This window comes from Gadus morhua, chromosome 3 (assembly GCF_902167405.1).
Source record: "Gadus morhua chromosome 3, gadMor3.0, whole genome shotgun sequence".
Lineage (NCBI taxonomy): Eukaryota > Metazoa > Chordata > Actinopteri > Gadiformes > Gadidae > Gadus > Gadus morhua.
Genome location: NC_044050.1, coordinates 27,149,261 through 27,161,760, shown reverse-complemented (window position 1 = coordinate 27,161,760; position 12,500 = coordinate 27,149,261). Strand labels below are relative to the sequence as shown.

Genomic DNA, 12,500 nt, shown 5'->3' with positions numbered 1-12,500 from the left:
TGCATTAAAGTGAAGGATTAGTGTTAATAACATACTGTTCATGCAATGAAAATGACATAAAATGACAGATTGTATGCATTCAATACATCTCCCTAATAACAGTTATTGACCGTCAGGTGGGTCCGGGGGGGCCGGTGTGAGGGGCGTGTAGTTACCAGTCCTCGGGTTTCTCAGCGCTGGGGTCCGACACAAACTCTGGCTCCTCGTCCAGCCAACCCTCAGGCTTCAGGGCATCGGGGTCCTGGATCTTAGCAGGGGCCTCCTCGTCCCTGCGGGGCCGGCAACAGGGGGAGAGAGAGAGGTGAGAGAGGGGCTACGTGTAGATGGAGTGCTGAGCAAACAGACTGAAGAATAAGGCGCTCTAACAGATTACCCTGCTCCCGGAGGCACTACCTCATTGCTCCTCCAGGTGGCGCTCCACGCATGAACGAGGGAAACTTTAACTCAGTTTGCACCATAAATAAAGACCGATATCCAGCACTTGACCTTTTCACAGTCATTTTGTATTAGAGCCCGACCGATATATCGGCAGGCCGATATTATCGGCCGAAATTAGGCATTTTTCAAACTATTCGGTATCGGCATTTATAATGGCCGATAAATGAATATAAAAAAAAAAAAAAGTCTGTCCACCAGAGGGCGCTCTAACGCCCAAACCCGGTGATTCAGCCAGTTAGGCAGAGTGAATGACGGAGATCGACGGTGATCATCGGTGTTGTTCATGTGTGCAAGTGTGTTCATGGTAAGTTGGCAACTGTCACGAGACATACATTGCTTGAATAACAATTAAAAAAACATCCCCATCAATTCTCTAAAGTCGATAAGCATGACTTAATTCATGACTACCTTGTCCAGTTTTGCTGTTGTTACGTGTTAGCTGAGAGTGAAAAGGATTTAAAGGATAACTACAAATAACCAATGTTAGGGAAATGGATTTGTTTTGTTGTGCGTTTATGGATTTTTTTTAATATATATATATATATATATATATATATATATATATATATATATCGGCCGATATATCGGCATATCGGTTTTTTAAATCACAAAATTTTCGTATCGGTATCGGCCTTAAAAATTCTATATCGGTCGGGCTCTATTTTGTATTCATAGTTAAGACATACATATCGTGATATATCTTTATAGAATTGTCTTAACATCTATTGATAATCAAGGAATCCCTGTATCGCGATTTTTTAATCCTCACTTGACCCTTTCACGGTAATTTTGTATTCATAGTTCGAGATATATCGTGCTGCATCGTTAAAAAATTGTCGAACAATTTATGATTACCGCAGAATCGCTGTATCGCGTTATTATGAGTATCGTCCGCCACGTATCATATCGTACCGTGAGGTACCCTGTGGCTCCAGCCGTACATGTGACCCCCGCCCTACATGGACCACCCGCCGCCCCCCCCCTCACCAGTCCTCGGGTTTGATGGCCTCCGGGTCAGGGATCTTGGCCCTCTCGTCCCAGTCCTCGGGCTTGGAGTCCTTGGGGTCGTCGATCTCCTTGGGCGGGTTGACGGGCGGGACCACGTCGTGGAGCAGGCTGCCGCGGCTCACGCTGGACTGGTCGATGAACAGCTCGTAGCTGTTGTCCGGGTTCAGCACTGGTGGGGGGGGGGGGGGGGGGGGGGGGTACAGAGGAATACAAGCTTAAGAATGAATGAAGGGGGGATTTGGGGTTTACAGTATATTAGAGTCTGAGCGATGTGTCGGTTGGGGGATTTCATCGGCCGATATTGGCCTGTCACAGATATGTCGATTGGCCAATCTTATCACATACAGATGAAGATATATCAGTATGATGAAGATGACACACAGATGAAAAAAGCCTAAGAGATGCTGTTGATTTATAGCGTAATCACATCTTTTTAATTCCTCTACTGTGGCTAGTTGAACCTCTACACCGAGTATATCCATGTAAACACTCCCAACGCTAACAGTTTGACATCATGTTCTGTGTGAAGGTTAGTAGCTCCTCCCCATACTACAGGTAATAGGTTCCTTCTGGGTTTTAAGGCGATGTTGCTGTGACCTGAGGCATCACTGGGAGGAAAGCAGCAAATCCCAAGGAGCTGCATCATACCATGATATGCATATCGTTAGCCTTACAGCATAATTGCTATCAGCATTCAAGGTTCATCTTGTATTTAGCTTCAAAAATGCCTGAGTGAAATAGATGACGTAGGCGGATAGTGATTATGTAATGTAAAACCCACTGATTGGCTTAGGATACAGCAAATGAAGCCCAGTGAATCAGCAGACTTTAGCTTAGATAACACAATTTGGCCAAAATGACAATTATGCTGTGATGCAATAAATAGTATCAGTACACCAGTATCGTCGGGCTCTAGTTTATATATATACAGTATATATCTCGATACATGGCAGGAACTAGTTTGTGTCTGTGGTACAGACGATGGGCGTTTACACACCTCTTCCCCCCCTGGCCTTCTGGTGACATCATGAGTGCTTTGCAGTATGTGAGGTTGTTTTGTAAATGGATGGTTATAGATTTCTGAGGTTTCATTGTGCGCGGAAGGAAATGGATTTCCATTAGATCTCAGTTGAGGGCCTCTTTGGTCCCCAGCCCCGCGGTGAGAGAAACAAAGAGTCTGGCTCACAACGTCCGGCTTGTGTAACGCAAAGGAGGAAAGGCTCCCCCCCCCCTCCTAGCTGGCTGGTTGACCTACATCTGAATTGTGTCGTGGTGAAGGCCAGGGTGTGTCATTATTCTTTAATAGGGTCGTTCACTTATTCCTTCAAAACGCCTTTCCAGGCTGTAAAGGTTTGTTCACACCAACAGAGAAGGCACGGCGCGAATCCATACAAAGTCAATGCAAAGGCGTGTTCAGAGCTGAGTTCTCCGCCAGAAAAACCTGTGGCACGAATTAATGAATGGCGTGGCACAAAACAATCTGGTTGACGCAGATTTAAGTTTATTCTATTTGTGCGAACACGTCGCTATAGTTGTGATTTTCGCTATTTCCAAGAATTTCACCTGATGCTTAGTTGTTACAGCATTCACCGTGAAGTCCAGAGTGAACCGCAACATGGATGAGAAAGTGATTGTTGCAGTTTGCGGGTTCCCGGGACTCTATAATATCTATATAATATAATATATCATATCACAGCCAAAAGCTATGTGCGCCTCCCAATGATATTGTGAATCCTAAATGATTTTCTGGCACTTCCACAACAAGTAAAAACTTGTAGTGAGGTTTGTACAGGTGAGTCTCTGTCCTTAACCAGTTTGTACAGGTGAGTCTCTGTCCTTAACCAGTGTGTACAGGTGAGTCTCTTTCCTTAAGTAGTGTGTACAGATGAGTCTTGTTCCTTACCCATGGTGTACAGGTGAGTCTCTTTCCTTAACAAGGGTGTACAGGTTAGTCTTTTTCCTTAACCAGGGTGTACAAGTAAGTCTCTGTCCTTACCCAGTGTGTACAGGTGAGTCTCTTCCCTTTAGAAGTGTGTACAGGTGAGTCTCTTTCCTTAACCAGTGTGTACAGGTGAGTCTCTTTCCTTAACCAGTGTGTACAGGTGAGTCTCTTTCCTTTAACAGTGTGTACAGGTGAGTCTCGTTCCTTAACCAGTGTGTACAGGTGAGTCTTGTTCCTTACCCAGGGTGTACAGGTGAGTCTTCTTGTCCATGTAGATCTTCTTGAGGTCCACATCGGCCCGCTTGGCGTGCTTCTCCTCCAGGTCTTTGTTCAGGGGGTTCTGGTGGCGGAAGATGAAGTGCAGCTTGTAGTCCTCGCCACACTTGTCCGGCCCGAACATGATGGTGTAGGGCGTGCGGTCGTTGAACTGCTCCTGAGGTGCAAACACGAGAAGGAGAGAGTCATGATGTCTCTGCGTCATTTATCATCATAAAGGTATTTCAGATTAGGCAGTGATTACTTATCCACACATAAATACTTGCATACATACATACATACACTTAAACCGCGGTCTAACACGGTATGACATACGGCCAACTTCGATATGAGGAGAGGCGCAATCATCGACAGAAGTATAAGAAGGAGAGGACGTTTCTGTTCACTTCTTTTTTCTTTGCCGTGCATCTCCTCGCGGTTTAAGTGTATATATGATAAGATATTTGTGTCTTGAAAGTTATGGATAATAATATAAATCGATATTAAGCATGTACTGACCAGGTTGAGGCTGGGGCTGTCAGAGAGCAGCTTGATGTACGCTCCTCCACAGTCGATCCCGTCCTGGAAGTTCACCTCATACCTGGAGTGGACATGGAACAGGGGTTACCTACATGGTGCACGTAGCTTAAGAGACGTTCTTCGATGCGTCTCGCCTGACTTAGCGAGGAGAATTAGCAGCCTGCATGAGCAGAAGGATGAGGAAAGTGGAGCGAAGGGAAACGTACTGCAAGACCAGAGGTTCGTCCTCGAAGACGAAGGGTTTGGCCAGCAGGGCGGCGATGGCGTGATGTTTGGCGCGGGACTTGAGCACCAGGCCCTTGTCTCCAGGTACGATGTTCTCCTTCAGCTGCTCGACTGCCCACTTCCCTGGGAGAGGAGGACACACAGAGGCGAGAGTCAGACAGCCATAGGAGACGAACGGGCCTCGAGAACACCGTTATCATACATACTGTATGTACATCGGGCTGGGCTCATTTGTAAGTCAAATAGCTTTGCTGGCCGATTTTTTTTCCACACAGACAGGCTATTAAAAGGGGTCATATTATGCCACAAGGTGTGAGTGTGGTAAGCCATTACAAGAAGCCATAGTGACATCACCAGTGGGCGTGTCCACCCACCTAGAGGTATGCTGGATAGATCAGTTCACCAGCCTACCCAGTGGACTGTGGCAAATGTTGCTTAACTATCCATCATACATCTAGGTGCACATGCCCACTTGGGACGTCACTAAAACACAGGGAAAGGCTTGTAATGGCTGATCACACTCACACCTGGTGTTATGATATCACCCCTTTAAAGCCACATAATTCCAGTTCATCGCCAGCATCAGAGGCCGCGGCAGAAACCCAGTAGTGCAGTAAAAGGAGTACAGCCGTAAACCAACCATCGTATTTCGCGATGTCTTCATCGGCGTCGTCCTTCATCGTCTTTGAAACCTGCCATCTGCAATGACAATTGGAAGCGTGTGAATAACAAATAAAATTGATATTGAAGCCAATTTTTCTTTATAATAATGAAAATAATAATACTATTGAGTGTGGACCAATGCTTGTTGACCCATGTTAATGTGATATATATATATATATATATATATATATATATATATATATATATATATATATATAATCTTATTTTATATGATGTATATTGCCTTAATCTGATCCTGAATAAAATATAAATGGTGCAGTACCTGTCCAATGAACCATCGTCAAAGGTCTCTGCAAAGTACACCTCCCCAGTCGGAATGGGAGTCTTATACGTCACCTGAGGGGGCCAGAGTCCATTGTTATAAGAATATGAATGATATTAATTACACCAATAATTATATTATTACATACATAATTCCGATATTTAAAGAAATGATACGATAACAAAAAGGTTAAGCAAGTAAGGGACGCAAACCTTAATCATTAATCTGTCACACTCTGTCGACTATTTATTGACATTTCTTGTTTATTGCAGATCATTGTCTGACGTCCAAAAGATCTATTGACACCAAAATGACTCAGTGCTATTGAAGAAAGTGTCCGGGTGAAAGCTGTGATGGAAACAGGCTGGAGGGTGCGAGTGACACTCGTAACCCATTTGTCCCCCTTGTCCCCAGTTGACCCATAAACCATCCCTGACCTGGAAGGAGACTTTGGACTTTACGGCCTCCTTTTCTTCTGCCTCCTCTGCTGCCTCATTGTCTGCCAGGACGGTGTCCTCTTCCTCCTCCACCATGGCCTCATCCTCCTCCTCCTCCTCCTCCATCATGGCCATTATCTCATCCTCATCGCTGACCTGGTCCTCCGCGTCCGAGACGGGGAAGTCTGCCTCAGGCTCCTCCTCGTCGCGGGCTCCTAATGCCGTCACAGCCAGCGAGGAGAGGAGCAGACAACACCACAGCCAGCTCCTTCCCAACTTCATCTGGGGGGTGGTGGGGGGCGGGCGGGCGGCAGAGGGGATAAAATGGGAAGGGGGGGAGGGGGCGGAATGGGTAATGGGGGAAGGGCAGATGAATCCAGAAGGGTATCAGAGCCATGTCAGATAAGGTGTCAGTGTTGATGTGGTGGTGGTGGTGGTAGTGGGTGAGAAAGGACAGAGCAGGCAGGTGTTTGAAGAAGGCCCGATATAAATTGAGTTGTTGAGATTGCATGAGACACGTGTGGTATAAATAGAGAACTAAAAATATTATAAAAAATAAAAAGTAGAAGAGGATGAGAGAGAAAAGGGTGGAGCTACAGGCACTGGGTTGAAGGCTTTTCGGACAGTACTAGGTGCTTTATATTCTGTTGTTTGCTTTACAACGTGTGTAAACAAGATTGGTTTCCTCCTGTAAGGCCTTCCTGCCGCATTAAGATAAGTTGCACCCCCTATCTTAAACCGAAAATACACACAAGGAAATTCAACCATGCGTCTATTAAAAGTGAAGAATATTTTTAACCAACGACAAACCAAAGAAGTCACAGAAGTACAAAAAAAAAACAAAAACCAGGCAATATGAAAGTGCAATATATATATATGGCCCAGTAGAGACAGATACACGTTTGTTCTCCTCATGTTGTCACAACACTGGGACACGCTTGACCTTCACTATCATGCACTTTAATCTGTAACTGCCGCACAATCTTACTGTGTGTGTGTGTGTGTGTGTGTGTGTGTGTGTGTGTGTGTGTGTGTGTGTGTGTGTGTGTGTGTGTGTGTGTGTGTATACTGTTTTTTCCCCAGCCCCTCGTAGTATCACCACATCTCCATGCAGCCTGCAGAGCTCGCTGATGGCGCGCCACAGAGAGGCACTGCGCCTGCGCCTAGCAAGCTGGCGATCTAACGGACCGTACTACCCTGGTTAAAATACCCCACATAGCTAACCCTAATTATGGTATTTTAAAACACCCCCAATCACATCAGTGGGGAAATTAAATCAAACAGGGCACACAACGAATGAACTCAATCGACCGGTGATTTGAACGAGTAAATCTGCTCAGAAACCTAGCAAATAACCAAGCTACCTTGATACAACCAAGCTACCGCGATATATGCGGTGGACGGTGAACGATGGAGAATGAATGACGGGACTAAAAACGCACCTTTCTTCTTGGTTTTGACGCAGGATAAGTTCAATAGGTTGCCTCTGTTTTCGTAATAACGGAAAACGGCGTTTTAAGCGTATGCCTCGCTTTAACGGACAGGTTTGGAGGCCTGGCGAGGCGTTCGAAGGCTGCGCGGTAGGAAGCGGTTGAAGTCCGTGGATGACAGTCGCGCATAGCAGCGGCGGCGGCGCGTAATTCGGGGATTCGTCCGCTACTGGGCATGCGCAGAACGCCGGGTTCTGTACGTTATTTCAAAATAAGAGTTCGTTCACCCTCATGTGACGCATCGTCGTTATTGTTCCGCGCGTTGTCCGGCTGCTAACAAATAACTACTCCGTACATAGTGAGATATCTGTTTTTAAAGTGTTAATAATAACATTTGATACAACATACTGTTATATATAAGCGTTTTAAATTGTGTCAGCAAATTTTGTTTTGTCATGGCCATGAGGCTGTTTAATGTTCTTCCGGGTGAAGTTGGCACAACATTGACTGTGGCGTCGACACATGTTGGCAGAACGAGTATAACCTATCAATAAACGCTTTCAAACCCCTACCAGGGACTTGTGAATGCTCCAACTCCTGAATATATACCCATAGCTCCCTATTTTACACAATGAGAGACACACCGTTATCTAACTGTGAGCGGGATTTCCTGCTCAAAGCTATTGAGGAGAAAAAGGTAGGCACCCCAGTCTTAAGTTATATGAAGTGTGGGTTTTCCTCAGATGTCGGGCTTGATGCTCCATTTCCATGTGTCAATGGTGGTGGATGCTTAATTTCTATGTGTGTATAGTGGATTCTCCATTTCTATGGGTTTATGGTGTAATATGTATCCAGCTCTGTGTTTGTGATGGATTGCTCCATTTCTATGTGTGTATGGTGGATGCTCTATGTTTATGTGTGTATGGTGGATGCTCAATTTCTATGTGTGTATGCTGGATGCTCCATCTCTATGTGTTTATCGTTGATTGCTCCATCTCTGTTTGTTTATGGTGGATGCTCTATTTCTATTTGTTTATGGTGGATCATTCTATTTATGTGTGTTTTTTATGCTTACAGCGTTTGGATGGAAGGCAGACGTACGACTACAGAAAAATCAAGATAACATTTGGAACTGACTATGGGTGCTGCTTTGTGGACTTGGGGAAGACGAGGTGAAAGATTAAGCTTTGATAATAATATTTGATGTTGCATTTATTTATCGCTCTTCTAGGTACTCCCAAAATGCTTTTGTATGAGTGTGTCTGTGTCTGTGTGTCTAAGTCTAACTATATCATTACCGTCATGTTTTGGCCTATTTAATGACCCATTGTGCTGCTTTGTTTTCTATGTCCTGTGTACAGAGTCATGGCCCAGGTGTCGTGTGAACTCGTGACCCCGAAGGAGAGCAGGCCAAACGAGGGCATCATGTTCTTTAACTTAGAACTGTCCCCGATGGCCTCGCCAGCGTTTGAACTGGGCAGGTGAGAAACTAATCAAAGAGACCGACATAAACAGTACTTTGTGTTAGTTGAGTTGATTATCATACTTAACTGTATTTTGACAATAGATCCACTGCTATTGACTCGTACACACTGGATCCTACCGGTTTTAAAACAAACCTTTTGTTGAAACTAACCACCAATCTCTTGTGTATCTTGCTAAAAAGAGAAACGACAACATTAAGTGTAATTTTGTCCATGTTATTATGTGTGTCAAAACTTGAATTTAAGGATTTGTGTACTAGAATGGCTTAAGGCTGGCTGTGCTTTGTAAATCTGTAGTGAGATGGTAATGTCTGTGTTTGTATAGGTCATCTGAGCTCTTAGTGAAGCTGAACAGACAGTTGGAGAGATGCCTTAGGAACTCCAGATGCATCGACACTGAGTCCCTTTGTGTGGTGTCTGGAGAAAAGGTACGACACACACACACACACACACACACACACACACACACACACACACAAACGCACACGGGTGCACCAGAGACTCCACAAAATCACCAACACCAACCAGTTATCCCAAGAGGTTCAGGAGTCACGACTGTGTTGTAGGAGCTTGGGTGTTCCACTCCAAGCTGCAAGGTCTTCAACCCACCTGTAGGCATCCTATAGCCATAGACAGTAAAAAAAGTAGCTGAGACAGTAGAGGGGTTAGAAACCAATAAATGTAAATAGGCTATTTATTTCAGGTAGCCTATTTTTTTCACCCAATTTCTTTTTAAATCCCTCTCAAAAAATGAAACCTTTATCACTTTCCCAGCGCCCCCCTAGGTTGTGCGAACGCCCCCCCGTTGAGAAACCATGCTATAGCAGGAGGCCAAATCCTTACCTCGTCCTCATCATCCTCAACAAATCAACAACGGATAGCATTTAGGCGCTCTGATTCACGCTGTGCTGTCGTCTCTTCCCAGGTTTGGCAGATCAGAGTGGACGTTCACATGCTGAACCACGACGGCAACCTGATGGATGCCACCAGTATAGCCGCCATCGCTGCCCTCTCCCACTTCAAACGGCCTGATGTTGGCATCCAGGGGGACGTAGTGACAGTGGTGAGTGTGTGGGCTTTCAGTAAGAGTAGCAGCGTCTAGTAGGGACGGGTATGCTAACGCTGAAGCTAAAGGGAAGGTGCTGTAGTGATGAGGCTCAATGGCATGACGGCAAATGGAATGGAACCTCTTGTTAATAATAATAATAATAAATGAAATTTATATTGCGCTTAATTTGGTACTCTAAGACGCTTGTTGAGTTTCTAGTTGTTTCGACAGACTCTGGGTCCCTTTGTAACAAGGCTTCCTTCACTCCTCAGTATAGTGCCCAAGAGAGGGATCCGATCGCGCTCAGCATTTACCACATGCCCATCTGCGTCAGCTTCTCATTCTTCCAGCAGGGGTGAGTCAAATCAAACCATCCCTAAGAAGGCTTAAAGTGGACCCATCGCGTGTGTGTGTGTGTGTGTGTGTGTGTGTGTGTGTGTGTGTGTGTGTGTGTGTGTGTGTGTGTGTGTGTGTGTGTGTGTGTGTGTGTGTGTGTGTGTGTGTGTGTGTGTGTTGTGTAAAATGTTTTCCTCATGGCTCCTGTTATTAATACAGTTATGACCATAAATTATTACTATTTTATATTTGTCCTGTTTTTAAAGTTGCCATCTTGAAGATTTTCATGCAAACTAATGTCTGTTGAGACACTATCTAGCACCAAATGAGGGAACACGATAGACCATCAACTATCGCTTACCAAACTGTTGCAAGGCCTATTGCATTGCCTCATCCATCATATACCCCCCCCTCCCCCCCAGGACCTACCTGCTGGTTGACCCGTGCGAGCGCGAGGAGCGGGTTATGGACGGCCTGCTGATGATCGCCATGAACAAACACCGAGAGATCTGCTCCATCCAGTCCAGTGGCGGCATCATGCTGCTCAAGGAACAGGCGAGTCAACGCGCCGTGACTCACTCCAGGCCATGACTCACTCTAGGCAGCGTGACTCACTCCAGGCCATGACTCACTCCAGACCCACTGACTCACTCTAGGCACCGTGACTCACTCCAGACCCACTGACTCACTCAAGACCCACTGACTCACTCAAGACCCACTGACTCACTCCAGGCCCACTGACTCACTCCAGGCCATGACTCACTCTAGGCACCATGACTCACTCCAGGCCAACTGACTCACTCCAGACCCACTGACGTACCTTAAAACATACTAACTTACTGTGTTTATTACGCAATACGCAGGTTCTGCGATGCAGCAAGATCGCCAGCGTCAAAGTGTCAGAGATCACAGACCTGATCGCGAAGGCCTTGGAGAACGACAAGAAAGCCAGGTTATTTTAGCCCTCCACCTCCTTTCCTCCACCTCCTCCCCCTCCTAACATCTCTCCTACGGACCAGGGCCAATAGCTCAGTTATTTCTATCCTCTCTTCCTTGTTTCCTCTCCACCATTGACCAGGGTAGATGGCTCATTGTTTTTTCGCTCCTGCTCCTCCTCCTCGTTTCCTCCTCCTCCTCTCCCTTCTTCTCCTCCTCCTCCTCCTCCTCCTCCTCCTCCTCTCTATTTGCTTTGTATTAAATCTAATATCAATTTTGTTTTCCATCTATTCATCCAGGAAGGAGGGTCGTAAATGTGGCTTTGCGGAGTCTATGCCCCAGGAGCGAATCACGGCTCTGAAAAACTTAGAGACCACGGTGGAAATGACAGACCTCACCAAACAGGCCAGCGACATTGTGGAGGGTGTAGAGACACCGGCAGAGATGTATCCTTCCTGTGTGTGTGTGTGTGTGTGTGTGTGTGTGTTTAAAGGTTTGAAGGACTCCTTAAGTACTACTGCGAACTACTGCTACTGACAAGGGGGTAGCGTCAAAGTTAGGAAACACTGATGTTGTGGACACTGATTTTGTGTGATCTCGGTCAGTCCTCCTCCCCCTATCAGCTGTCTTTGTGAACCTTAACAACCAATCCCAGGGCGCTTTCCCCTGTCGTGCCCGCCCCAGGCGTTGGCCAGGTCGGTGCAGGCCTTCAGAATGCTTGGGGGCTTGAAGATGAGGAAGATGAGGAAGAGGAGGTAGACGGGGACGAACCAGAAGTGACCATTGTGGCAGAGAAGAGAGGCAACAAGAAAAAAGGAGAAAGTAAGTCAAATTTGACCTGTGTAACACGGTGTGTGTTGTTGTGTTGCAATGTGAATCTAACCATGTGATCTCTTACTTTGCGTCGAAGGACCTGTGGTGATCATATCGGACAGTGAGGAGGAGGAAGTGGTTATTCTGAATCCAGAGTCGTCTTAAGTCACAGCTGCCGAGTGAGGCACCCAGTAACAATCCTACTCACAGTGTGAGTCACTTATCACCGTCAAATATCCAGTTCATTATCTTTTTTTCACAACTTTGTTGCTAATAAAAACATCTGAATGAATGAAAGTCTCTGATTTATCGTCTATGATCTGCTACAGCAAGTTCTACCATTACATTACATTTAATTTCATTACATTTATTTAGTTTTTGTCCAAAGCGACTTCAAATAAGTGCATTCAAGATGCAACTCAAAGAGAGAGAGAATCCTGCAAGCAAGCAACATCTAATTATATTTATTTCACTTTTTGTTTATCGTGGGCCAAGCGTTTGTCTGAACAGAGCAGTTTTCAGGCTGCAACAGAATATTTGTAGGGTTTCAGCTGTCCTGTTGTCAGTAGGGAGCTCTTCTTTCTCTGCGGTCCTACCCATAGATTCCTCCTCTAGGGGACAGCATTGTGTAGGAAGAAACCAAAGAAAGGGTCCTCTGAATC

The 12,500-nt window shown here is 45.6% G+C and overlaps 2 protein-coding genes across 2 annotated transcripts in view; one reads left to right on the top strand and one right to left on the bottom strand.

Annotated features, from left to right (window-relative positions):
- Nucleotides 1–7,417, bottom strand: part of clgn (calmegin) — a 14,480-nt gene extending 7,063 nt beyond the window's left edge. Inside the window, exons 1-9 of the mRNA XM_030351919.1 lie at nucleotides 7,234–7,417; nucleotides 5,792–6,073; nucleotides 5,355–5,428; nucleotides 5,049–5,107; nucleotides 4,390–4,531; nucleotides 4,163–4,244; nucleotides 3,629–3,821; nucleotides 1,426–1,615; nucleotides 156–269 (exon numbers count right to left, since the gene is read on the bottom strand). Of these exons, the coding sequence (XP_030207779.1) occupies nucleotides 156–269; nucleotides 1,426–1,615; nucleotides 3,629–3,821; nucleotides 4,163–4,244; nucleotides 4,390–4,531; nucleotides 5,049–5,107; nucleotides 5,355–5,428; nucleotides 5,792–6,073 (1,136 nt within the window). The 5' untranslated portion in view covers nucleotides 7,234–7,417. The remainder of the gene's footprint in view (nucleotides 1–155; nucleotides 270–1,425; nucleotides 1,616–3,628; nucleotides 3,822–4,162; nucleotides 4,245–4,389; nucleotides 4,532–5,048; nucleotides 5,108–5,354; nucleotides 5,429–5,791; nucleotides 6,074–7,233) is intronic.
- Nucleotides 7,418–7,543: 126 nt separating this feature from the next.
- exosc9 (exosome component 9) lies at nucleotides 7,544–12,130 on the top strand. Its single transcript, XM_030351949.1, has 11 exons — nucleotides 7,544–7,918; nucleotides 8,299–8,393; nucleotides 8,583–8,702; nucleotides 9,031–9,133; nucleotides 9,631–9,768; nucleotides 10,026–10,108; nucleotides 10,512–10,644; nucleotides 10,953–11,041; nucleotides 11,325–11,471; nucleotides 11,681–11,847; nucleotides 11,936–12,130. The coding sequence occupies exons 1-11, from the start codon at nucleotides 7,853–7,855 to the stop codon at nucleotides 12,001–12,003; spliced, it is 1,209 nt and encodes a 402-aa protein (XP_030207809.1). The 5' UTR covers nucleotides 7,544–7,852; the 3' UTR covers nucleotides 12,004–12,130.
- Nucleotides 12,131–12,500: the final 370 nt, after the last annotated feature.